This window comes from Sparus aurata, chromosome 19, assembly GCF_900880675.1.
Source record: "Sparus aurata chromosome 19, fSpaAur1.1, whole genome shotgun sequence".
Classification (NCBI taxonomy): domain Eukaryota; kingdom Metazoa; phylum Chordata; class Actinopteri; order Spariformes; family Sparidae; genus Sparus; species Sparus aurata.
Genome location: NC_044205.1, coordinates 22,136,181 through 22,164,054, shown reverse-complemented (window position 1 = coordinate 22,164,054; position 27,874 = coordinate 22,136,181). Strand labels below are relative to the sequence as shown.

At 40.4% G+C, this 27,874-nt stretch overlaps 3 protein-coding genes across 6 annotated transcripts in view; all 3 read left to right on the top strand.

Annotated features, from left to right (window-relative positions):
• Window positions 1-10,182: 10,182 nt before the first annotated feature.
• On the top strand, window positions 10,183-16,811 carry cry-dash (cryptochrome DASH). Its single transcript, XM_030399073.1, has 14 exons — window positions 10,183-10,528; window positions 11,405-11,577; window positions 11,999-12,092; window positions 12,219-12,349; window positions 12,473-12,621; window positions 13,338-13,426; window positions 13,515-13,588; window positions 13,690-13,779; window positions 14,154-14,233; window positions 14,333-14,392; window positions 14,503-14,660; window positions 14,828-14,947; window positions 15,125-15,301; window positions 16,222-16,811. Exons 1-14 carry the CDS (start codon window positions 10,331-10,333, stop codon window positions 16,327-16,329), a joined length of 1,701 nt encoding a protein of 566 aa, XP_030254933.1. The 5' UTR covers window positions 10,183-10,330; the 3' UTR covers window positions 16,330-16,811.
• Window positions 16,812-18,122: 1,311 nt separating this feature from the next.
• Window positions 18,123-23,516, top strand: myd88 (MYD88 innate immune signal transduction adaptor). Its single transcript, XM_030399037.1, has 5 exons — window positions 18,123-18,624; window positions 19,980-20,111; window positions 21,094-21,268; window positions 22,005-22,096; window positions 22,202-23,516. Exons 1-5 carry the CDS (start codon window positions 18,312-18,314, stop codon window positions 22,354-22,356), a joined length of 867 nt encoding a protein of 288 aa, XP_030254897.1. The 5' UTR covers window positions 18,123-18,311; the 3' UTR covers window positions 22,357-23,516.
• A 1,109-nt stretch (window positions 23,517-24,625) lies between these two features.
• The window catches only part of oxsr1b (oxidative stress responsive kinase 1b), a 44,511-nt gene continuing 41,262 nt past the window's right edge, over window positions 24,626-27,874 (top strand). Inside the window, exon 1 of one of the 4 annotated variants that reach the window (XM_030398552.1) lies at window positions 24,626-25,156. In XM_030398552.1, coding sequence (XP_030254412.1) covers window positions 25,087-25,156 — 70 coding nt within the window. In that variant the 5' untranslated portion in view covers window positions 24,626-25,086. The remainder of the gene's footprint in view (window positions 25,157-27,874) is intronic. The other 3 variants (XM_030398551.1, XM_030398554.1, XM_030398553.1) reach the window with 3 other exon arrangements.

Sequence of the window (27,874 nt, the reverse complement as noted above, 5' to 3'; positions counted from 1 at the left end):
ATGTGCAGGCTTTGCTGTCAAGAATCTGTAAAGATGTTGTCAGACACACATCACTTGTGCGTGTTTTTCGGAATAGGTCTGGACTGATTAAAAACACCTCTCCTTTTGATCAACAAGAGAAAAGGTCCCTGACCAATTCAGGCCCGGAGTGGGGGGTCATCATTAGGCCCATTAGGACCGATAAGACTCCTTGAGCCGAGGAGTCAAGTCCGTTCTCATCTAGCGAAGGCGCCGAGCAGTATTGTGGATCAGCGCACACATCCTGAGAGCAGACTGAGCTCCCACAGGACTCAGTTAAAAAAAAGAGAAAGCATCAATATTTCATCAAACTACTCTCTCTTTCTGGTCCAGATCAAAGCCTCGACTCCCACAGTCCTACAGGTAGAGATGGCTCTTTTGTTTTCGCTCCTCAGGTAGAGCAGCAGTCAGACTCTGTTCGCTTTTGGAAAAACCCTTGCAACGCTCAGCCCATCCATCTCGCAGCTTACCGACTCGCGCTTGGAAGAGGAGGTAAAGGGAAGGGTGGAGAGCGCGAGGGTGAAAACATGTTCCAGAGATGTCCAGAGACTGAACTTCTTGGCCCTGTAGCGCTGTATTGTTTCCTGTTCTGTGTTTTCTAGGTTGGCCTCGCAGTGAGAGAAATGGTGAAAGCAAAAGGTGTCGAACTAGCGCTGCCCACTTTACTCCTCACTTATGTCTGGATCTTCATCATTACCGCTGTTTTATGAGCATTTAAAAGATCCCGTCACGTCAGGGGTCGTCCAGGGCTTGACGAAAATATCAACATTAAATCCTCATAAGAAATAAAACATGAACATACACCTAGAATCCACCAGAGTGAAAGCAAAAAGAGGAAAATACACAAATTATTCCCTAAATTATTCAAAAGTTTAAGACCGAATCACACGTTGGTTTACAATTCACAGCTTGTTTCCCAGTTGGCTAGAAAAAGCAAGTTTTTTAAAAGCCAGTTTAACTAAGTTGGGTCCTTCAACACACATGTTGACTGACCAATTTTAAGAAATGCAAGGTAGGCAAAACTTCAAATAAACACTAGTGATTTAATAACAACAATTGACAATGTGGAAAAACCCAAAGTAGCCTAATTGTTTGAAAAAATAGCTAGATTAATGGCAACATACGTTATAGTGTTATCTCCCAAAAGTCCACTGTTGCAGCAGCTGTTTGGTAAAGTCCAGAGCTGTGGAATTAAAAATGTTTCAGTCACTTATTTCATTTAAATGAAGCAGATTAAATTATTTTATTATTTCATCAGACAGAATTTCAGCACCAGGAGCTTTTAAACATCTTGGAGGCACAGTATCTGCAGTGTGCGATCTATTTACACAGCTGAAATGTGTGTTCAAAGTTAGTGATATTAAGCCTTTGTATTTACACTATTAGCCACAGCTGATTTTTTGAGAAATCTTGAAAAAGTTCTGCTGTGAACAATGGGAAAACAACACTCCTCATAAGACTCGCATCGTCACTGGAGGAGCACATCTGGCCCACTGGCGCTTATTTCATTATACCGCTAATTAGGGGAATCCGACGTGATTACTAACATTATGCTGACCATTTAATCCGCAACATAACTACCTTATTTACCACCAAATCCATCAAGAGGCCTGTATTCACGGATGAGCTCACCTAGACGGTCTTCGGAGTAAACACTGAGAAAAATGAGGTTAACGTTTTGTTTGGTGGTCTGTTATTTTAAGACGATTTCCAAGAAAGTGAGTGATATTTAACTTTAAATATTTGGGAAAGGTTCCTAGAGATTTGGCGCCGATAAAAGTGGAAAACAGAACTCCAGTTAAATGCTCATATAGTTTTAGTCTGTAGGCAGCAGAACAATAACTTTGTCTTTATTGCTCCTTTGTCATTAAATGGGCACTATGTTGTTATGGAGAAGGAATTACAACTCAGAATTCTAATATATTATTGAGGTAATAATATCTATTTTGTTTCCCATGACTGAATAAACAAGCTGTTCTCAGAGGAAAATAAGGTCCAAAGAACACTTTTTGAAGCTAGAACGCTGGCAGGGTCCGCCACATATAAACAAAGCAAGCCAGTATGAAATTGTGTCAATGACGATCTTTCTCTTTCTGATTAAAACCTCTCCACAAGGTCATTTGTACCTTTTAATACCAAATAGGAACTAAACACATTTCTGCAAATTATGATCTGCATGTGATCCCCCATGTCCCCTTGATTGTGTCGCTACAAAGACTCCTCTCTTTTAATCCACCCTGAAGTGTTCGCGTTTCCCTGCATGGGCTTTGTGTTTGTCATTTGTGTAAACGTGTTTCCTGCCTCCCCTCTCTACATCAACCATTTTTTTTTTCTCTGTCGTCTCCCCCCCGCCGACCGAACACGCCAAAGCCTCTCCTCCTCTCATCATCAGCGTCAATCTGTGGCTGTCACTCGGAGCCGGACAGTGACTAACGACACTCCCAGTCAGTCAAACACTTATCACCGCACAGGTAACACACAGGCCTGGAAATGACTGACATGAAATGGAAACGTCTCTCATTCTGTGGGCCCCGGAGCTGAAGTGAAATATTAGCTGGGGGAGAGATGGCGGATGATAAGAGGGCTCCCTGTTTGGGGCTGAAATTGTGGAGGTCCAAGTTCCATTACATTTCTTTCTTTGCAGCCGAGGAGAGGCACGAAGATCCTGCCTGCCCGGATAAAGGATCCATTTTCCCTTCTCGTATGCACCATTTTCCTCGCAACACGCTAGAAATTTGCCAATGAGCCGCATTGTAACTTTTTCACGAGGAGCTATTTATGACTTGTTGTAGTAGTAAATGCTGCTCGTAGCCGGTGGGGCATTGCTGAGACATAAGCCACCGTCCCCGAGGGTTTTTCTGTAGCCCACAGAACCAGATCACAGGCCAGCTGAAACCAGACTGCAGCCCGCTCAATGTCAATGGGTCACATATGCTTACACTGTCTCTCCTATTACTCACAGACTCCGGCACGTCCTCCCTTTATTTTCTCTCACACATCTCCTTCATGCACACACGCACACAATTCCCCCTGTGCAGAAAGATGGATGGGATGTTCCCAAACCACAGGTGCTGCTCCACTTGTGAGTCTTTCGCATTCTTCACCACCACACACTCCAGAACCAGCTCAGTTTTGTACTTTTTTTTTTTTTTGCTGTTTTCCCCAGTGGTGATTACCATTGTACTTCAGTTGCGGGATAATGAGGAGCGTGGAATATTAGCGACGCGCCGCGCGATCAATCTGCTTGTCTATTAGCAGCTCTTTGGGAGTGAGGCTCGAGACACAAACCTCACGAACTTGGTGTCCAACGCTGCTCCCCGAGACGCGGCCTCCCGTCCAGACCGCCACTAGATGGGGTCAGTTTTTCATTTTCCAACTTGAGCGTTTGCTGGCAACTCTGCCTGAAACTTAAAGAGCACAGGTTGAATCTGGTGTGCAGGCTGCGCCACCTTGTGGTGGATGTTACCAGTTGCCCTTTTTTAAAGAAAATCATACACTGTGTGTTTTAACAAGCTGTTTCTCCAGACAGTAAAACACATGATAACACAATTACTCAGTAGTTTTACTCCTTGAGGAATTGTGGATGACTCACTCTGAACTTAAGTACATCAATTTCCATTTCCGTTTTACTTCCAATCCACTATATTTTGGGGGAACAAACAGGCATGTCGGTGGTGGTGGTTTCAGGCTGTGGGGCTGTTTTGCTGCTATAAAGAAAGTAAATTCAATAATGAAGAAGGAGGATTATGCCCAAATTCTTCAGGAAAATGATTAATGGATTGACTTTGGTACACACACTCATAGATCACTACATTAGGTACACATGTACAATCTAATGTCTAAATTCTACTTTTATGAAGCTTATACACTTCGTATACACTGTTAGAAAGCTAACAATTGTACTTTTGAATATTGAAGAAATACCTTTTGCCACTCATTTAAGAAAAGGTATGTAGATGAGATGGACCAAACTGTATGTGTACATATAGATTGTTTTTACATTAATATAAATCTAGGTTTATGTTGAGAAAAGCATCCTATCAAGACACTGTTTTGGTGAAAACTGTCTTTTAAATGTTTTACAGCCCTTTATATTTTGAGTTATTTCTATATTTTACTCATGTATATATTTAGGGATCTGTTTCATAGGCATACTTATTTATGTAATGTGCATATGTATGTATATGATATTAAGTTACATAGCATTCCATGTGGAGACAAATAAAACAAGATGATTAATGGATTGACGTTGGTACACACACTCATAGATCACTTCATTAGGTACACATGTACAATCTAATGTCAATCAACTCAACATAAATTGAATATAACAAAAAATTCTACTATTATGAAGCTTCAACATTTTGTATACACTGTTAGATACCTATGAATTGTACTTAAAAACACCTTTTGTTACTACTTTAATAAAAGGTATGTACATGTAGAGATGTCACCTGTCCCGTTTTTCCCAGAATTGTTCTTTTTTTTCAACAGCTCCACAACAAACATAACATGATAAGATATTAGAAACATTTTCTTATTTAAGACTGATCAGAATATCACGTCACTGACCTCCTCATGCAATTCCCATGAGCGTGATTGACTCAGAATCAGAATCAGAATCAGAATTCCTTTATTGGTCCTGCAAACCGGGAGATCTTCGTTTCACAACAGCCTAATCAATAAACATTAATAAAAGTACAAAATAAACAATATATAATAAAAAGGTAAGAAATAGATTCTTACATACATAATATGTACTCTTTTTATCTTAACTTTTGACAAGAGAAGTTACAGTAAATATGATTTGGGGACTCAAACTCAGGATAAAGCAAATTGTCTGAACACAGAACTCCTACTCTACTGACTGAGCTAAACAGCTTTGAATGGCTGGAGAATCCTCTGGTTGAAATGAGGTAAACCACCTCAAATAAATCCAGCCCACAGATTTTCTGACGAATCCAGGTGGTGCGTGCCAAAGGGGGCAGTCTTGCTCGTTTCCCGCTTGAAATTAGCGCATTTCCCTCCAAAATGTCAGATGTGTATAATAATGGCTGACTGATCGTCACTCTGTTTGGAGCAGCTCTTCTCTGAAGACACGAACACGGTGAGAAACTGTTCTGTACGAATCTGCTTTTTGTGTCCAGTTACCTGCTCAGTACAGGTGTATTCATGTCTGTGTGGGAGGTGTACAGATAGTTAATACTTATTGATCTAAGGTAATAAGTCCAGGTGATGTTCCTTCATATAACAGCAGCTCCACATATTAACTACCTTCATGCGCTGTCTAAGCCCAGTAAGTTCTAAAATGTGCGGGTTAAAATGGAGCCAGTCTCCCTCTAATGTCGGTGAGAATTGTTTCGACCTCAAATGTTTCTGAAATAACTCTGAACAGAAGCTGAAGACATCTCATTTAACAGTTAACTGTCAGGTAAATTCAGCTGGAACATAATCCTTTAATTACAGCCAATGAAATCTGTGATGGACATTGTGTTTTGTTCCATGCACCAAACTCCATTGTGATTTTGGTCGGTTTTATCTCTGCCATGTTAATTACATAAATAATGCACAGTTAACTAAACTTTGGCCACTATCTAAAAACAAAACGGTAGTTTGGGTAAAGTCGGCATGAAGTCTTTTTAAAATGTATTTATTATTTAGAACGGCATGAAAGCTGTTTAGCTAATGTTATACTGGTCAGTGTAAGTGATTGGTTGTGTTATGTCAGCTAGCTAACTTAAAAGTTGTTGCAGATGCACTGCAGGTTTGGGAAACACATTAGCAGCAGCTCAGCTGCCTTCATTAACGGGTACTGACACTATAACGAGCTTATAAAGACGTCTGAGTCATTTAATCGTCGTGTTTTTACAGCCAGGTTTGCATGTTAGCTAACGTGTGTGTCTGTTGGAGAGTGTTAGCATAACTTGTCAATACTAGCATTGTTACAGATGAATATCTGAGGACAGCACCGTTAGCTAACAGGCTCCAAGTGTTGTGTGTAATAATGTCTCAGTATGTTAGTATGTCAGCATCTAGAAGGTCATTTTGAGCAGCTAAAGCAGTGTATACATACAATATGCAGCCTCATTGTAGCCTGCACAGAATGGATTTAGTGTGTTTGTCTCAGTTCTGGTATACTGTGTTATTTAAATCACTGCACTGACTCCCTGTGTGTCAAAAGATAGACTTTAAAATCATGTTACTTGTCTATAAAGCACTAAATGTTCTCAGGATTTAATACATTTGGTTTACTTTTGGTCTACCTTTAAAAAACACATTTATGAAATCAGATTATAGTAGATTTTACAGTGCAGAGTGATGTGAGACTCCTAAAGTGATGTCATGCACATGGTTACAGACTGCTATACCATTCTTTATTATGAAATTATAATCCTGTAAGAAATACCCCTTTTGCCAGATGTGTTTGTAATCTAATCTGATTTTTACTGCTATAATCAGAATATATATATATACGCAAACACACACACACACACACACATATGCATGTAGTCATTATGTTATATTAAAGTACTTCCTCCTCTCTCCAGGTGAACAGTGGGACTTGTCTTCAGCTTCAGGTGGAACAGCTCTGACCTGTATGGTGATCAGACCCGGAGAGGAGAGACACCTGGAAAGTGTGAGATGTATCAGTTGCTGTTCATTAATACTCTAAAATCAGTAAATGATTCTCGAGGGTAGTCGAGTTTCATTAACAGGTCGTTGAATACCGACAGTTTGGGTTGGTAGAAGCCACTATAGTGTCTCTGTTCGGACACGGCTCTTTAAATTTAGTAGTATTTTAAATGTTTTTTGTTTACTGAGAGGAAATATAAACAGTATGTCTGTTTAGAACACCTGCATTTATTTGATTTCATTTATATATAATATAAATGATATAATCATATTTTATTTAACATGTATATCTACACTGTTCAGCCACAATATTAAAACAGCTGACAAGTGAAGTGAGCATTGGTCATCTTGTTACAATCAAATGTTCTGCTGGGAAACTTTGAGTTCTGTCATTTCTGTGGATCCTCTTTGACAAACACCAGTCACCCAAACACCGTTCAGACCAACTACACCCGCTCATGGCAAAGAACCCAAGATGTCAAACTGGCCTCCTCATTCTCCAGATCCCAATCCAATTGAGCATCTATTGGATGCGTCAGAACCAACTCCCATCCACGTTGGGGCCCCCGTGGATCGTTCTTGGCTCTGACTGCATCCAGTGGAAGCTCAGGTGGATTGAGATCTGGGGAATCTGGAGGCCAGGTTGACGCCTTGAGCTCTTTCCCACGTTCCTCGGGTCGTTTCTGAGCAGTTTTTGCAGCGTTGCAGGCGCGTTGTCCTGCTGGGGGCGCACTGCCATCAAGGAGTGCTGCTGCCATGAGGGAGTGTACTCGGTCTGCAGCTGTGTTTGGGTGACTGGTGTTTGTCAAAGAGACATCCACATGAATGCTAGGACTCATGGTTTCACAGCCAAACATGGCATTGGAACAAAATGATCCATGTTATTAATTTCAACTGTCACTCGTTCTAATGTTGTCGCTCTCAGTGTATACATATTTAAATACTTTATTAATTAGATCAAATAAATGCATTTAGGCACTGTAACCAGACTTGTTTATTTTTCCTCTCAGTAAAACAAAACCTGTAAATGTTCAAATTTACTTCCAAATTAATTAAAACTCCATGTAAATAAATTATGAAAAGTGATTTCAGGTTAAATACAACTGAGTTAGGGACTCAAACCTCATCAAAAATAGACCCAGGTCTAGGACAAACAACTACCACCAAAACAAAACCTCCACACACAAACAAAACCTCCAAAAACAATAAAAACCTGCACAGACACAGAAACCTCTAAAAAAACGAACACTCAAAAACCCCTTAAACAAACAAAAACCTCTAAAAACCAACACACAAAACCTCTAAAAACCAACACACAAAACCTCTAAAAACCAACACACAAAATCCCTAAAAACAAACAAAAACCTCTAAAAACCAACACACAAAACCTCTAAAAACCAACACACAAAACCCCTAAAAACAAACAAAAACCCCTAAAAACAAACACAAAACCTCTAAAAACAAACACACAAAATCCCTAAAAACTAACAAAAACCCCTAAAAACAAACACAAAACCTCTAAAAACAAACAAACACAAAACCTCCATAAAGAGACATCAAACTACCACTGCTCCTCTTCCTCTTCCTGCAGGTGACGGACGAGCAGCTAAGACAAATAAAACGAGTTGCCACAGGACCTGAAGCAGGAAAACTGAGTATCCGTCTTCTGATGAAACTCCTTCAGGTCGTGCAGTTGTTTGTTGACTCTGGTTTTACCTGCTCAGACAGTGAGCACTGTTGTCTTTGCTGGTTATTAACATAATAAAACCTTTTTTTGAATTACACTCTATTGTGGTTTTTATCGATTTTTAAAGAACGTGTTGAGTCTTTTGATGGAGTCCACTGTCTCCTCTCAGTGGCATTTTCAAAGCTTTAACTATATTTGATGTATACATTTTCTTTCTGTAATGGAGAGCAGGGCTTCCATTACCTTCATTAGCTATTCCTATTCTGGGAATGACCGATTTAGAAACCATGTGTTGTATAATGTCTGAGTAAGTTAGCCTCTCTCCATCTCTTATCACATGAATGAATGCTAACAGCAGCTCTGTGAGAGGTTTATAACGTTTTACCAGCAGCTGATATGAAATATACCTAAAGTGCTGCCTGTGACATCACCAAGCAGACAGATAAAAGAGCAGCTACAGTAGTTTATATGATCATTATGCAGCCTCATTGTTACCTGCACTTTAAAATCATATAACTTGTCTGTAAAGCACTAAATGCTCTCAGGACTGAACACATTTGGTTTACTTGTACGGGGATCGGGAGGGTTGTTTAAAATGTTTGTTCTGATACAGTTACTTATTTAAAAATAGGCAGTAATGTAATTGAAGTAAAACTGTCTACTCATCTAATTCATAACTGTTCACTGTGTATTTCAAATAAGTACATTCATTTAATGCATTTTTTTATCTGTAGCTTATTATATTAGCTTTTTTTTCCGTTCTGTCTTTCAGATGCTGTTTTAATGTCTTAACGTTTTAGTTTTGATTACTTTCTATGTCTCTGAATGGATCTCTGAATGAGGCTTTATTTGACTGGAGGTTTTTACATGTCAACCTTGTTTTAAACCAAGTACTTATTAATATAAAATAGAAAACGGAACCTGAAATAAATCCAAAAGGCCTTGTAGTCAGGATAGTTCACAGGCTCCTCAGCTGCACCAGTAATGGTCAGATTCTTCTCTGAATGCTTTTTTTCCAGACTCACTTCACCTGTTTGTTTTCAGCTAATTCAGTCTGATCCTAAATATGCTCTCTGAACTTTAAATAATAATGTTCATGTTTTTAATGTGATCACAGCAAAGGAAAAAGTGCGTGTGCGTCTTGTGGTTTTACTCTATGAACAATTTGAACTTACAGAAACAATATGGTCCTCACACAGATAGTGCTCGGGCCCTAATAATACAAAAAATAAATGAAAGTCTGTCAATTTGATATTTTAATTTGGTCCTTGGATGTAGCAGCAGTACCCAATCACTAACACACTAACGTTACAGCCGATCAAGTGGAGAGCAGTCAGGGGAAGAGAAAATGACAGTTGCAGCAAAAAGTTATCTCTGTGTTAGTTTGACAAACAGGAGTTGAGGTAATTGGTAAGTTCTTGTCTTGTGATCTGATTTCCAGGTTGTTTTTTGCTGTTTCTTATGATTTTGCATGTTTAGATTTCGGGTCTTTGACTTTATGGTCCTCCAAGGCCCACTTTCTGTTTCGTGCAGCTAAAGGACACAAATGAGAACAGGGATGGTTGAGAATAAGCTGCTGATTTTGGAAATGTTGTATAAATCCGTATGATTAAAGCCTGACCAGAACTGGACTTTTGAGGCCAGTACCAATATTGAGATTTGTTTGTTTATATCAGTAAATTTTTTAAACATTAACAGTCTTGATACAAATACCTTAGACTTTATCCAGGCTAGTAGCAGGACTATGAACAGCAATATTAGTCTGTCAGCTAGTTGAGTGTCCTTGTTTTCCACAAATCCAGGGTGGGCCTATGTACATGTGATGGACCTAAAGTGGTTAGTGTGTGTTTGTGTACATATAGATTGTTTTTACATTAATAAAGATCTGGGTTTATTTCGTTTTAAAAGAGCAGTTTTGGCGAAAACTGTCTCTTAAATGCTTTACAGCCTGAGGCAGCTGTTGGCTGTTAGACAACCACGTTACACAAGCTGATGTTTGGTAACAGCCTGGCTGGAAACGTGACGGACCCACCGGCTCCACAGACGGGAGGACGCTGCTGGCTGACACACAGGACCGTCGATGTTTCTCGTACAACTACTGCTCCTTCATCATTAAAAACAGCAACCATGTCTACCGCCCGCACAGTTATCTGTTTACTAAGAAACGACTTACGCCTCCACGACAACGAGGTACGACTGCATTTTATATTTAACGTGACGAATCCATTTAGTTATGAAATACGACGCTTTTTTTTAACTGTAAAACACCTATTAAATGTACAAGTTAACTTGTTTGTTTACCTTACGTGTGGTATTTGTTTTGATATTGCCACTGCGAGGACATTTGCACCACATTATGTGTGTTAGCTGCTAGCATCACGCTAGTTTTGTTTTGCTAGCAGCAACTACAATGTTACTTCCTGTTTGTTTTACTCCTTCAGAGTAAAAGCCTCCTCTTTAAAGTTATGTTCACAAAAAGAAATAATTGAAATTAGTCACACAAACGGACCAAGTTATCAGTCATAATGTCTTTCATGATCTCTCTTTTTTATGTGTAGGCACTCAATGAGCCATTCTGTAGAGTAACATTAGTGAAAATACTCGGTTTCCGGTTGCGTTTTTCAAAATAAAAGACCGATTTTTCCAGATACAATCCTTTTAAGGCAATGTGTATTTGAATTTGCAAGTAAGATTTATTGAATTATGGGATGAGTTTTTCTTTGAATCAAGTGTAGATCAGAGTATTGAGGCTTATTTCCAATCTAGAAAAAGGCAATAATGCAACATCTTGCTCTCTAAAAAATAAACCAAAGAAGAACAAAATGCATGTGCATACTTGTAGTGACCTTTTAAGCATCAAATTACACATCATCACCAAATGTAATAGTATGTGTTTTCAACCCTACCTGGTGTGGTTAGCAGTTTGCAGCAGCCAATGTTTGTAGTTCCAAAACAACATGCTCATAGAACCAAATGTGCTAAATATTCACTGCCACTGTAAACATGACACGACTTTTCCTAAGAGATGATGTTATGTATGACCCGTACTGTTTTTGTCGCCTGCAGCTTTTCCACTGGGCTGAAAGAAATGCAGAGTACATTGTCCCACTGTACTGCTTCGACCCCAGACATTATGTGGGAACGCGCAACTACAACCTGCCAAAGACTGGGCCTTTCCGCCTGCGCTTCTTAATGGACAGTGTCAGAGACCTCAGAAACACACTACTCAACAAGGGCAGGTAACTAAACTGTTGTTTGTCGCCTGGTCTTCCTGTATATCACCTTAATTGGTGTGTTTTACATTGCGATAGTGTGGACTTTCTCCACAGCCCGGCTCTGTCCATAGAAACATAATCTATTTATAAGCTTTGAAAGTAACCACCAACTTATGTATAGTGTTTGTGTTACACGTGGTGCAGAATTGGTCCTCAGCTTTCTAGGAATTAACCAATACATATGTAACAAGATCAGGACTCACCTGGGCTAACAGGAGGTTATGTTCACATTAACATTGGTGCTGCATACACTGGTTCCCATCATTATTTCTGCTCAGCAGGGGGGAAGTTATCAGCTCTCTACGCAGGATACTGCTGACATCATGTTTTTCTTTTTCACTTTTGTGTGTGTGTGTGTGTGTGTGTGTGTGTGTGTGTGTGTCAGCAACCTCGTGGTGAGACAGGGTAAGCCAGAGGATGTAGTGGCTGCTCTCATCAAGCAACTGGGCTCTGTCAGCACTGTGGCTTTCCATGAAGAGGTGGCTGAGGACACTTTCACTTATTGTCACTGCTTTATTATATTGTCCTGTGTTTTTAAAAAATAAATTAATAATTTAAAATTAAATTGTTTAAAATAATTTAAAATGTTTTCCCTAATGTTTAAGATAACTTCTGAGGAACTGAATGTCGAGAAAAGTGTGAAGGATGTCTGTGCACAGATGAACGTCAAAGTTCACACCTGCTGGGGATCTACACTGTACCACAGAGACGATCTTCCATTTCACCACATGTCCAGGTGACCAAACATCCAATTTCTGCTGGACATCCTGTCTTTTCTTTATTCTGCAATCTTATGAGAAATAAATGGGAAGAATTGAGTACTCGGAATATCCTCTAACCTTTCCTCCTGGTTTGTTAGGCTGCCTGATGTGTACACTCAGTTCAGGAAGGCAGTGGAGACCCAGAGCGAGGTGAGGCCTGTGTTCCCAACCCCTGAGCAGCTAAAGCCTCTTCCTCAAGGGCTGGAGGAAGGAGCCATTCCTACAGCAGAGGACCTGCAACAGACAGGTGAATTATGTCTGTGCACTTCGACAAAATTAATTTTCACTTGCGAGGACCGGTGTTTCATGTTTCATTTTATATGGCTGCCTTTTATAGACTAAATCAAGAAGATAAACCCATGACTCCAGCATCTGTTCCTACATTCAGTCAAAATCACAGTACAATTACTAATCAGATTGATTGATACATTTATTGATTCTAACATGTAAAACGAAACAATCAGAAAAAAAAAGCTTTCTAAAAAGTAGTCAAGCACAACAAAATTAAAACGTAATGGACTGTGAACCTTTTCAGCTAATGCAATAAAGAAACTCTCTCTTTGGGTCTTTTTTGTTGGGTAATTTTCTTAACTTGCAATTTCATAACAGGGCATCTGCAAAATTAATTCCACGAGTAGTGTAATAAAGTTACAAATCAGTGGGACAGATGTCTGCACATTTATTTTCTGTGCTTATTAAATTGATTTTCACTTAATGTCTTTACATGCTGTTAGCAAATAGGAAGCTCATAACACTCATTTAATGCAGCGCGTCTATTGAGTAAATCCATTCTGCTGCTACTTTGACATTTCAATAGACAAATGAAAAAAGATTTCCTCATTAAGTGCCAGTCAGGTGCAGTTTCCAGGTATGCCATAAAGCTTTTATGATTCAGTGTGTCTTCACTGTACATCAGGGAGTGTTTAACATGACTGAGATGCGTCTTTTGTTTTATTGTAACAGAGCCTGTGGCTGATCCTCGCTCAGCTTTTCCCTGCAGTGGTGGTGAAAGTCAGGCTCTGGCTAGAATCAAACACTATTTCTGGGACACTGTGAGTACAACTCCCTTGAGATATGGTCATGTGTTATCAACATTATACTGCAGGTGTCTTAAATACACAGTATGTGTCTGTTTTGTAGGATGCAGTTGCTACTTATAAAGAGACTCGTAATGGCTTGATTGGTGTGGATTATTCTACTAAATTTGCACCTTGGTGAGTGATCGTTTCCTCTGCTGGTGAACGTGTACTAGAGTAGAATTTTCCTTGCAAGTAATTCCTATTAATATATCTGTAACCGTGCTTTACTTCCACAGGCTGGCAATGGGTTGCATTTCACCCAGATATATTTATCATCAGATCCAGCAGTATGAGAAGGAGCGCACAGCCAATCAGAGCACGTACTGGTGAGTCTGGAGTTAGAAAGGACCGCCTTGCTAGCTTCTAACAGTGTTCTGTGGACATTATTTTCCTTTGAGGAAGGCTAATTTAATCAGTTTTGGAAATTATAAATATCTCCTTTATTATTACCTTATCATTTCAAATATTACCTCTTAGGGTTTCTGAATTTATTTTCCATGACTACACAGTGCCCCTTTAAATGTGCGAGACACAAAACAATAGATGCTGTATAATAGTTGTATACTGTGTCTAATATTAGAAGGATGATCAGTTTTCAATGGAAATTAAATACATTCTATCATAGGCCACTATTTATTCACAATTCACTTTCATAATATACATTTGTCTTCACTTTCTGATCTTCATTGCTGTTGTCCAGGGTCATTTTTGAACTTTTGTGGAGGGATTACTTCAAGTTTGTAGCTGTCAAATACGGAGACAGACTGTTTCAGATTGAAGGTAAAATCAGCTCAAGTTATTAACAAATGTACTTTGAAAAAAAAACAAAAAAAAAAACAATAAAAAATAAATGTAAAGATAATTGTAATTGTATCCCAGGACTTCAGGAAAAATCAATTCCATGGAAAAAGGACATGAAGCTGTTCGATGCGTGGAAAGGTTTGCAGCATTTCCTTTCCTCTCATTGTCCACAGAATACACTAAGTATAAGAGGTGCATTTAAAGTCTTTTGAATTATAGCTGAAATTATTTTTCTTTTATAATTACAGAGGGACGAACAGGAGTGCCCTTTGTGGATGCCAACATGAGAGAGGTGGCAATGACGGGCTTCATGTCCAACAGGGGGCGGCAAAACGTTGCTAGCTTCCTCACTAAAGATCTGGGCCTGGATTGGAGGATGGGAGCCGAGTGGTTCGAACACCTCCTGGTATGTATTGAAGGCCTGGTTATAAATCAGTTCATATCAAATCATTTAATGCATTTTTTAATGATCAAGATTTCTTTGAATAGCAGAATAACATGTTTTAGTCTTTTTTTTATTTATATGCAAAGATGACACCGCTTCCCCTCATTATTTTAACATTTCCTCCAAAGATCGACCATGATGTCTGCAGCAACTATGGCAACTGGCTGTACAGCGCTGGGATAGGAAACGACCCCAGAGAGAACAGGAAGTTCAACATGATCAAGCAAGGCCTCGACTATGACAATAACGTACGTTTGAAAAGACGAAGATGCACAGATTGTTAGTTCCTTCCTAGTTATCTGTGGGTTGCCCATGGCTTGTGTTCATGATGGCGCTGCTGTCACATGATGGTAATGAAACTAAAACTGTAAGAGTGAAAGTTCAGTTATTGAGTAATCCCTCGGTTGCCCTCGCATCTGCTTCAGGGTGACTATGTGCGGCAGTGGGTTCCTGAGCTGCAGGGGATCAAGGGAGCTGACGTGCACTCGCCATGGACCCTCAGCTCTGCCGCGCTGTCTCATGCTCAGGTGACCCTTGGTGAGACCTACCCAACCCCCATCGTCATGGCCCCCGAATGGAGCAGACATGTTAACAAGAAACCGGTGGGTCTTTGAGAAAAAGGGAAGTGGATGGTTTGATATATTTTTTTAAACCCTGATGACTACAAACAAAGGTGGTGGAATTTAAGAAAGAGCAGTTACTGCTGCACTGAAACTAAGAACACTTTCTGAGGTACTTCTGCTTAACTTAAGTATTTCTATTTTGGTTATTTTTTTCAACTCCACTACATTTATTTGACAGATAGATTACTATTTTTAAGTTTCAGATTTGGTTAAACAACAGATGAGACGCCCTAAAATTATAATGTTTTGGTAAATATATTATATAAATATATGGTAGATATTTTTAGCTTGTTTTGGCCCTGACAAAAAAAGAGAGATTTTTAGCAGATCCAGAGAAGAGAGATTTTTCTCTCAATGTCAGAGGTCAAATCATGCAGTATTTCACAACAAATTTGATTACACAAACTTTGATAACAATTTGTGAATTATTAGCCTGTGAATCATCTCACGTGACCCACCCAGATTTTAAAAAAAGGCAACACCTTGTCCAGCTACAACAGTGAAATACTACTTAAATATTAATGCATACCCATTGACAGTCTAACAATGTAATTATATAATTACATGAGTTACACAGTAACATGTGACATTCTTCGCGGAACAAAGTTTTACTGAATTTTACCAAGAAGTCTTCCTTATTTTATATCTGACAGAGCCATCACTCACCCTATTAAAACGCACTGTACTATCAACATTATTTTAAAGCTGATATTTTAAGGTAAAAAAGTTGCACAACGTTGCTTTAAATTTTGAATGCAGGACCTTGCATGGCAAACAAATATGTTTTCCACCACTGCCAAGCAACAGTGGTTTTAATTTTAAATGGAAAGGCCGTGTTGCCACACTTATGTCTTATAAACCATCACAGTAAGGTCAATTCTTTATTTGGTGTTTTCCAGAGTGGCGCAGGGCCTTCCCCCAGAGGGAAGAGGGGTCCATCTCACACACCCAAGCAGCATCGCGACAGAGGCATCGATTTCTACTTCTCCAAGGGCAAACAACAGTGATTTGTAAACACTTGACATGTGAAGAGATGCTCAGGGGACGGAAGCTGAAATGATTCCAAACATGGACTGTTGCTGTAAAATCTGGTTTGCACACTGACGTGTGAAGTTGATTTGAGGAAATGTATGGTTCTATTTGAATATTTCAATTAACCGATCTGTTCTCTAGAAAAGTAGACCTCATAAACGCCTTTCATGAAGTCATTTCTGTTTCCTGTTGCTGCAGTGACTCTGAAAACCCACACTGTGGTTTTTGTTTTGAGCAGTGAATTGATAACAAGGGATGTTGTTGTCCTCTGATGTTTCTATGCAGATTGTTTTTCTTATTTTCTTACGTCTTTGGATATTTTGCGATTATTTTCCATTCATTTTCAGAGTTTGCCTTTTTGTTTCCCGTTGAAAAATAAAAACTTATAAATCGAAGACTTTACGTCATGCAGTTTTGTTACGCAATGCAGTAAATAAAACCTTTTTCAGTTTCAGAATTGATACTGATGTCTTGATTTTAGTTTTCCATTCTACAGTTACCAATACAATATAGGATATCTATAAATTGATCAATGTTAAAGTTGTAGAGTTAGAATAACTAAGCTCCACCCGTAAAGACGGACTAGTGAGATGAGTCTCCGTGTTCGGTGTGATGATCTTTGATGTTGCCGACAACTTCTGTAGTCACATTTAGCCACTTGTTAGCAACCGCTGTTAGACACTTTTGTGTTTTATAATTCACTTGTGGGTCATTTAATTATGGATTTTCATAATCATTAAAAAAACTCACAAACTATCATTATGACCAGTTTGAATACTAAATACAAAATTGACATCACCGTTTCCCCCCCCGGACGGGCATCACGCCTACAATACCCACAATGCAGCGCACTCCTGAGTGACATCACTAGAGGCAGTTAATCAGATTACATGCATCTGGATCCCCAAAATGCTTAACATTACCTTTAATTTTCACATATGCAGCAGTGCTCTCCAAGACCTGTAAACACACTGTAATGTGTAGAATTAGTGGACTCGCCCGTTAAATAGGTTGTTATCAAAATGATGGAGGACTTGGAAAAAGCTTTCACGGGGGTGTTTACGAGGAAAAGGGAACTAATTCTATTGTTGGCCAACATTTTCTCATGATGCCAACTGCTGGCAGCCAATTCACGCAAGTAAAAAATAGGGGTGGGCGAATTGATCCAAATATCGATAGTATCGATACCAAGGTGAGTATTGGTATCGGATCGATACCAGCGTGATGAGATCAATATTTTTTTTGTAGTTTCTCTTCCACAAATTCAGCAAATCACTTGTATTTCTTCACAGAGTTTGTGTGATCGCAGCGTCTCTCTCAGTCCTTATGCACAGTGCTCCTCTCCACCTCTCTCTCTCCGCTCACTCAGGTTCACTCTGAAGTATGAATATGGCCGAATATAATAACCCTCTTGTGTATCTGTTGAAGGAACATTAGTATTCCTATTTAGGCAACATGCAGATTATAGGTTATAGATTTAATTATGTTAAATATAATTTTCTTATTCGGCTAAAATCTTTGTCCTGTGTTTTATTATTATCATAATCATGATCAGCTAATTAAAGGCAAAAGTACAAAATCATTCAATGATCAGGAATTTTCAAGTAAAAAGTATCGGTATCAGTATCGGTATCAGCAATACTGGCCCTGTAATTACATGGTATCGGATCGATACCAAACTTTGCAGTATCGCCCACCCTCAGTAAAAAAATAACTTTAATCAACAGCAAGCTAACTTTTTTCCCCTTACAGTGGTGTCAGGCGGTGAACAGGACGCCTCCTCCGGCTGTGGGTGGGTGTGTGTGACGCAGAGCAGACCGTTGCACACATCACTTCCTTGTTCTCCGTAGTCAGGTAACTCTGAAGACACTCGCGACTGTCAAATCTGTCGCGACACAAAACATGTTTTAACCGGAGCTCTGACATTTCATGGAAGTCTCCGGAAGACTTTCCCAACATGGCGAGCTGCTCGGAGTCCCAGGTGGACCTGGATACCATCCCTCTCGTCGCGCTCAACATGAGCCTGAGGAAAAAGTTGGGACTGTATCTGAACCCCAGGAACATGGTGGCCGCGGACTGGATGGCCGTGGCGGAGACCATGGGCTTCACCTACCTGGAGATTAAGAACTACGAGGCGTCCAAAAGCCCCACGGAGACGGTGCTGGAGGACTGGCGGGCCCGCAACAAGGACGCGACCGTCGGGAAGCTGCTGTCCATCCTGGAGGAGGTGGAGAGGAAAGACATAGTGGAGGACCTGCGACCTCTGATAGGTGAGTTGGCCCCAACTGAGATTTTGTCTTTGTTTACTTGTTTGCGTCATTTCAGTGGTGCAAGTTTGTAATATTCACTCATATTGTAACTTCCGCTTTGTCCCCCCGTGCTCCAGGAAATGATTCAGGTGCCTGGACCACAGTGTACATGTACACATGAGTCACAATACATTATGTCCAAACGTTGTTTTTAGTCATGTGAACATACTCACGAGACCTTAAAGGGGAGCTATGTAGTTCTACAATATTAATGAGGTAATAACACAAACTCAGAAATGTATACTTTTTTCCAAAATTGAGTAAACAAGTTGTTCTCGGAGGAAATTAAGGTCTCAAGAACACTGTTTGAAGCTATAAAGGTGGCAGGGTCCGCCACATATAAACAACTGCATGTCACGGCTGAGACTATTTGCTGGAAAATAACCGATCACACCCGTTATATTAAGTATGTGTTCGTGAATGTGTCAGTCTTGGCATTTCATACATAACCCCAACCTGCTGAGTAGGGTTAAATCCGATATGGGACATTACAGATAACATTCTTAAAGTTGTCTTCTTATTTTGACCATGTTAAACTTCTACTGTGTGTGTGTGTGTGTGTGTGTGTGTGTGTTCATGCCCATTTCCACCTAAAACACACTGGATATTCGAGCCATCTTTTTCCCAAACACTGGTGTTGCCGCTGCAGAGTCCAGAGATTATACGCCAGGGTCCTTCTTTCGAGTAACATGTTGTTTTAGGGGCAATTTACTGCCTGAATAAATCCAGTTATGCCAGAGCTCTTTTGGAGGGGATTAATCAGCATTATGAGGCTTTTAACCTACGTCCCTTACAGAAAAATGGGGAGAAAGACTTGAAGTCTAATTTGCTGTGTAACATGGTCAATAACACGTTGTTTGAACCAGTCTGGATTGAATCCACAGGTTAAAGGGGCCACTGTGTAGTTTTGGAGAAGAAATTCAAACTCAGAATTGTAATATTTACAGTATTAATGAGGTAATAATACAAACTCAGAAACATTTATTTTTTTTCCATAACTGAATAGACAAGCTGTGGCAGGGTCCGCCAAATATAAACAATTGTGTTGTCCTTTAAGGTCAGTTTGTTCATTTGGTTTATTCTGTCATGAAAACGGAGAGATGTTGTTTATTTAAATTGTTTTCAGCATGACAAAAATCAGTCAGTGAACATCTTTCTCCTCTGATTAAAATGTCTTCTCCAAAACTACGTAATGCTCCCTTAAGTTAAAACTTGACGTAACTGTAACATATCCCTCAAGTTACTGTGTGCACACTTATGTATTTATGTCTTGTTTGCACTTACACATCTTTTCTTTTCTTTGTTTTTGGCACTAGATGAGAACGTCAAGAAGTATTGTGAGAGTCTGAAGAAGAAGGCAGAGCCCCCGGTCCAGGTTGCCGAGGTTGACAGCTGTCTCCCCGTCGTTCCGGAGAGGGTCGGCATCACCCTGGAGGACGACCCTGAAGGTCCATATGTGTGCAACCTGTACTTTTTTCTTGTTTTGAAGAGAATGTATCAGTAGGACGCAGGGCCAAAGGTTAAACACGCATTGATTTTGTTAATATACATATACCAAAAAAAAATCTGCATTCTGTCCCCTGTCAGTGTTATATAAGAGGAACTTCTGCATGACACAACTTATCATTTCATCTCTAAATTAGTTGTATAAGATTGTTCCAGTTGGTGTGGAAAGGCTGCGTTTTGCCTCTAGATTTATCTCACAGCTGTGCCTTCAGGTTACTTTTCATATTAACATTTTACACACACAGCTATCGTCAGAAACAGTAAAACAGAATAAAATATGATGACGTGCCCAGCAGTATATACAGTCGTTGAATTTATCTACGCACCAACTATAACAGTAACTGTAACAGTAAAATGCCAATTAGATGTTAATAAAACTGACATCAAAATGTCATGTGATATGCATGATAAAGCCTGAATGTGGCCATTTAACATAAACGCTGATGGCGTCATTTAAAAAAATATGTATATTTTACAGCCATTGCACTGTGCAAATAATCTGAGTTAAAGTAATTATTCCAAATTAAGCTTGTAACAAATCGCTAACTTGCACTATCAAACCACACTTTGAGCTGTCGTGTTAGAACAAACAAGACGAGACAAAAATGCACCATATGCTGTATTCTGTCAAGTCAAACTTGCTATTGTGCAAGATCACTTTCTGTGGTAAATTATCGCACAGGAAAAGCTCCAGTCCGTCTATTAATCTGACGAGTCATCTGCAGCTCTAATCACATGTCTGCGCTGCTGCACCGTTGCACTTCCCTGCACAGCTTTGGGTTCCCATCATTAATGCTTATGATGCTCTTCCGTGGAATACTAAATTTATTGCACGTCCTGGGTTACAAGCTGTTGCGCAATACAGGCCTTGCAATGAAAAGTTCAGCTGTGTTACTGACATTGATCTCACTGAATTGAATGCAGCCCCGGAGCTGTTCGATGCCTTCATCTGCTACTGCCAGAGTGACTTTGAGTTCGTCCACGAGATGATCCGTGAGCTGGAGCAGACGGAGTACAAGCTGAAACTGTGCGTGTTCGACAGAGACGTGCTGCCGGGCTCCTGCGTGTGGACCATCACCAGTGAACTCATTGAGAAGAGGTGGGATGTCCACTCGTGCTAACCATGTCGAGGTTTACTGTGTCGATGTGTGGTTTTTTTTTTTTTTTTACTTTTGAGGAAAAGTTCATCCAAAAAAGTGGAAAAGTCGGGTGAAGTTTCAGAGTCCACAAACAAATTTGCAGTAGTCTCCTAAAGTACTGAAGGAGATGGAGACTTGTTTTCAATTTTATTTAAACAACCCCCCAAAAACACCTTAACCCAAGTCTGGAAGCCCTGAGACCCCAAACTGATTAGAAAAGATGTTATTTACATTCTTCTTATGCCAAAATCGTCCCTGTAGCTGCTGAGCTAAGAGCGTCACTTTGCACCTCTTCCGAAGTGAATGCATGAGCTCGACCCCTCACCGAGGCCAGGGTATGGAGCACTTCTGTATTTTTTTAAAAACAAATTTTATGTATTTTATTTTTATCTTTGATTTTTCTCATTTTAGTGCAGACTTATCCCTTAAACCCTCAGAAGATCAGTACAAACACATAGGGCAGAAGTTGTGGCTCTATAAATAATCTGTGTGGACACAAAGATTGAAATTGGAAAGTACCAAGGTACAGAAAAACATGAAAGTTTCAGTTATGGCAGAAAGCTCAACTATGAGTGTAAATGTAGATATAGAAAGCCACTTGAAAGAATGTTTGTTCTATCAGACCACACATCCTCAAATCTCCCCTCATTTCTATCTCTCAGACTTTGCATCTGTAACATGTGTCCGTGTGTGCAGGTGTAAGAGGATGGTGGTGGTGATCTCTGATGAATATCTTGACAGCGACGCCTGTGACTTTCAGACCAAGTTTGCTCTCAGCCTTTGTCCCGGCAAGTTGCATTTGTACATCCTCTTTCTCTCTGACATACAGTCTGTGCAATCTGTGCATGCTTGTAATATACATTTTTTTTGTTTTCTTATTCATGCTGTCACAGGAGCACGAAATAAACGTCTCATTCCAGTGAAGTACAAGCCGATGAAAAAGCCGTTCCCCAGCATCCTGCGCTTCCTCACCCTCTGCGACTACACCCGGCCTTGCACCAAGAGCTGGTTCTGGGTACGGCTGGCCAGAGCTCTCTCACAGCCATGATCTCGGACCGGGCTGTTAGCGGTGTTTTAAACGTGCCTTTTTATTCCATCAAAAGGAAATATTGAACAATGGGGCAATGTTACAGTTAATGTGTGCGCTATTGCTTGTTATCTATGACAAAGTTACCATTGACTGTGTGAATACAGCTCATATTGCTATGCAACCGGTGGCGTTTCCAGTGATGATCACATCATGATTTCTGAGCAGCATCATTGCGAAACTCGCGCTGCACAGTGATTGGAAATATCAGCAAAGTTCTCACTGCACAAATCCATTACTATGTTATTAAAATGTCAAGAGTGACATAGTATGTGCCTGTGTTTTCTAAATAGATAGATAGATAGATAGATAGATAGATAGATAGATAGATAGATAGATACTTTATTTATCCCGAGGGAAATTCAAGTGTCCAGTAGCATACGAAATACAAAACATACATTAGACATACATTAAGCATACATTAAACTAAACTTAAAAACCCTAACCTTAAGAATAAAATAAAAAATAGAATAAAAGATAAAATATAAAGTATTATATACATATATAATATATAAAAAGAACAGTAGCTGCAGTACACAGTGCAGTATGGTAGACTATGGTAAATATTTGCAGTGTATTGGAGAAAGAGGATCTGTTTGCATTTCAGGCAGTGTACTAAGTGTCAGATAAAGCTGTTTTTTGCGTGCTGGTCACTTCCTCTTATGAGATAGCCTCTGTCAGATTGAAGCTAAAGAGGAAGAGACGTTGCGATTGTGATACTTCCACTTCTGAACATTTTAATTTTACTGACTGCTGACACCTGCTTTACTCTCACACTTTCTTGATATGTCACCACGATGTCAAACGCTTGATTTTGTATTTTTGATATGGTCTTTTTGAAACAGTTTTACAAAATGTGGACTTATTCCATCATGAACGAATGCTCTGAATATTAATTCCTCAAAATAAATGTAATACTTTTTTTCAATTGCAGTATTCTTTTATTCAAGAAAGTATGTATCAAATCAACTTCATTTATATAGCCCAAAATCACAATCCCATTGCCTCAGTTGCCTTTACAAACTGTACAGTGAACGATATCTTCTGTACTTAGAGCACCCATCACTGTACATATTGCACCTGTTGTCTTGTAAATAAATTGAACTTGAACACTGAACTTACACCGTGTTTGGGTGTCGGTTATTTATGTTAGGCTCGGCTCCCTAGACCGAGCGTAACACCCTCAAATAGAGTGAGGAAAAACTTGCCATGTTGAGAAACACATGCTTTTAAATGAAAAAGAAAAAGATTGCTCTCCCAGGATGAACAGTCATGGACTCGATTGTGCATGTTAAGAACAGAACAACAAAAATCCCAATTTACAAATTGCAAATGCAATTTTACAGATTATCTGATACAAATGACAGTTGACTGAGACCGCTGTGGCCCCGCCATGTTGTGCCTGAGCCGTTGCAACCTGGATGAGGGCAGGCCGTGCAAGATAATAAGCAGTAAAACAGAACAGATCAGAGTAAAGAGGCATCACATATTATAGAAATACAGATATAAGGAGATCAGTCAAACAGAGGAGAGCAATGATCCAGTGGAGCCCAGGGTATGAAAATCCGTATGAGCCAGGAGAGGTAGATGGTCCCAGGGGTCAGTGGTCCATAAGAAGGAAGCCTGAATGAAAAGTGAAGAGGAGGAGGAGGAGGAGGAGGAAAAGGAAGCTATATAGAGAGAGAAAGACATAACTTGAAGCTCAGTTAAACCAAACTCGAGAAAGCGCAGTATGTTCTGCTCCGCAGCAGGTGTCGCGTTTGTGCAAGTCCTGCATGTTGCAAAATGCACCAGAAGCGGCCCAGTGCATTTTCCTACTTGACACATGTGCATCCAATCAAAGGGCGGCGTACGTGGTACCGACCAATCAGATGACAGGATGTTCTTGGAGCAGCACGCCTCTTTTCATACACTTTAAAGTTGTGATACTTCTTGCCCTGAGTACGGTCTGTCAGGCAGCACATCCCAGCCTATTTTTATTCTGAGAGCATGCTCTGTCAAACAGTCTTCTCTGTGCGAGTTGTAGCTGGGAGTGAAACGTGCTAATCCGAATAAATAATGAGGTTTGTGTGGTCTATGAGAAGCGCGAATGTCTGCGCCTGTAAGGCAGAAGTCTGGGTGTTAAAACACTCTTACACAGCAGTCCGCCATTAAAAGAGTGGCGGAAATCAAAGGCTGGTCCGATTTACTCAATATTTAAACATTCATTGTCGTGACTTTTGTGAACAATTTAAACAAATTACCATGCAAAAAATTTATTTGAGAACAGATTATGGTTTTGTGTTGCTAACGTCCTAAATAACGGGCTAGTGTTGCCACATTTGCAGCATATTTAACCACCATAATTAGCCACCGACGAGTCAAGATAGTGATTTCCTCTTTACTGATCTATCGTGAACACTCCGGGGAATAATCAAAGATTTTATACACGTATGTGCATAGTGCGATCTGACGTCCCACACTCAACATGTCCGCCGGGAGGGTCCACATTTGCTCAGCAGGAATGCGGTAGGCGGGGCTGCTAGGCTAGTGTAAAACTTTGGGAATGACAGGAGTGCTGCAGGATTCGCAAAGAAGGGGGAAGTGTCGCCCTTGTTGGTCCTGTTTGGATTACTTTGACTTCTTTTTACGCGCAGCCTTTGGATTCAACATCTTCCTCCAGATAGCACGGCCCGAGCAGACTCCTCAGCCATGTCGGAGGACCCGTGCTCCCAACCCTGGTCCATCAACAAAGATGATTATGAGCTACACGAGGTGATTGGTATGTGATCCCCCGGCTTGTTTAGATCAATGTATGTGTTGCCCCGACAGCCTGACAATGGGAGCCCACCCTAAAGAAAGAAAGGCTCGCCCACAGCTAAACACAGCGTTAAAACATCTCAAGTGTGAAGCGAGAAGAAGGCATCTTCTTTCAGTTGAGCTAGGTCGAGTTCACCGCTTTTGGCAACTTGGCGATCCCGGCCGGGCGGTGTTGTGACTCGGAGTCGGTGGAATGCTTAGCGAGAGCGGTTACCCCCCGTCCGCTGGGGCTACGCCGGAGTCGAAAACGAGCGTTGTAACGTTAACGTTACTGTCTAGTCAGGCTGTGACTATTTGCTGGAAAATAACCGCTTTCACTTAGCGCTCTTTATTTTTGCGAACAGCTAGCTTAATACTTTGTTAAATGTACTCTGGAAAAAGGGCGTTGTACCTGTAAAATTACCAGAATATTAAGTATGTATTAGTGAAATGTGTCAGTGTTGGTATTTCATACATAACCCCAACCTGCAGAGTAGGTTTAAATCAAATGTGGCATTACAAACAACATATTCCTGAAGTTGGCTTCTTATTTGGGGAAGAAACTGCTTTGTAATTGCTAAAACCAGGTTAAACTTGTACTCTGTGTGTGTGTGTGTGTGTATGTGTGTGTGTGTGCTCACGCCCATTTCCACCTAAAACACACTGGATATTCGAGCAAACTTTTTTTTTCCAAAACACTGCTGTTGCCGCTGCAGAGTCCAGAGATTATACTTCACGGTCCCTCTCGGAGTAGCATTATTGTTTTGGGGGCAATTTACTGCCTGAATTAATCCAGTTATGCCAGAGCTCTTTTGGAGGGGATTAATCAGCATTATGAGGCTTCTAACACAAGTCCGTCACAGGAAAATGGGGAGAAAGTCTTTTCATAATTTGCTGGGTAACATTGTCAATAACACATTGTTTGAGCCAGTCTGGGTCAAATCCACGAGTTAAAGGGGCCACTGTGTAGTTTTTGACAAGACAGTCGGACTCGGTTAATATCTGCAATATTGATGCGTTAGTTATACAAACTCAGAAATATTTAGTTTTTTTCCCCAGAACTGAATAAACAAGGAAAATAAGGTCCCCAGCTCCAGAGTTCGAAGCTAGAAAGGTGGCAGGGTCCGCCAAATATAAACAAATCCAAACAGTATGAAACTGTGTTGTCCTTTTTTAGGGTCAGTTTATTTATCCAGGTAGAAAACGAAGAGAGTTTGTTTATTTCGGTGAAGATCTTTCTCTTCTGATTAAGATGTCTTCACAGTGCACCTTTTTATTGTTTTCAGTCTAGAGACGTTCTCTTTAAAAACACAATACTTGCTTTGTATGTACACCCACCTTTTCGCTATCAAACCCCTCCAGTGTGTTTGACAGGAGGTTTTGTTTTTTTCCTGTGCAGTATCAAGCCTTTCTGACCCCTGAGGACGGCTCACCGGTTAGGAATGACAGCTTTTACTTGTGAACTTCTGAAATGTCCCACCCCGCAAATAGCTGACCCCGTCCTACCTTCGCCTGACTTTGTTAAGGCTGAGCATATGAAGGGAGTGTGCAACACATAAGCAAAGTATTGTTCCCTGAAAATCAGTCAGTTTGTGCCTCTGGTTTGCTTTACCTAAGCAGTGCGTGCTTCCTCCACAGGGGACCTGTGTGTTTATAGAGGGTCCATTCTGCACGCCCTAAATTGACCTTTTTGTGTATTTTTAAAAAGTCCCAGGTTTAACTTTAACCCCATTTCTACATTTCCTCCCTCAGTTTCCTGGAAAATGTGATCTGGGGCACCCCGCAAGATGGCACCCAGCAATTTAGCATGCACGCAGAGATAAAGCCCCTCTTGTATAGGAACCAGTTCTGTTGCATTTTTCAGCTTAATGTTTGACACTAATTGTCAGCGTAGATTCAAAACTGGTAAGGCTATTCCCAGGTTGGACTGCAGCGTGCTTACTTGTGGCGAGGGATCATGATTATCAACTTAGCTTTGGAAGTGAATTGTGCCCTTAGCCTAGTTTCTTCCCCTCATTTTCCCCTGATTACCAGCAGCGCTCTTGATTCTGAAGCAGTCGGTCTACCTTGTGTTTCATCTAAATTAGCAGAACCCTCTGTGTGTGCCTGTATTTCCAGGCTCCTGGTGAGCACAAGGTAAACAAGACATAGTCTCCTGTTTGGCATCTGCTTCTGTTCATAATAATCCTCGCCAACAGTCCTGTGCAGCTTTCTCTCTGCTCCCTCAGACAGTCTTTGCTTGATTATGACCAACACAACTTTTTTTTTTTTTTAAAAAGCTGAGCTTTAGGTCTGAGTTTTTGCAATTTCCTCTGTCAGGCCCGCTAGATCAGTGATTGGATAAAAAACGTCCACTTTCCATGAGGGAACATTGGGGCTTTCATTATAAATGAATACACAGAAGAGCTCTGGCTGTTCTTATCATGTAGACAGGGGATCACACTCAATTGGAGTCACTTCCTCATAGCAATTCACTCAAGTTACCATCTTGACCTTTGCTGTCAGGATTTCCAGGAACATATTGCCCGTTCCTTAATAGCAGTAGAGAACGTACCTTACTCTAACCCGTGAGATAGAAGCCTCAATGCGGAGGATTTGGTCACTTAAATTGGCAAATAAAATGCTTGAGCTTTAAAGCGTGGGGTCATGTTTGGATGGCATACTCTCGAGGTTGCACAATCGGCCAGGGGGTGGGCTGTGG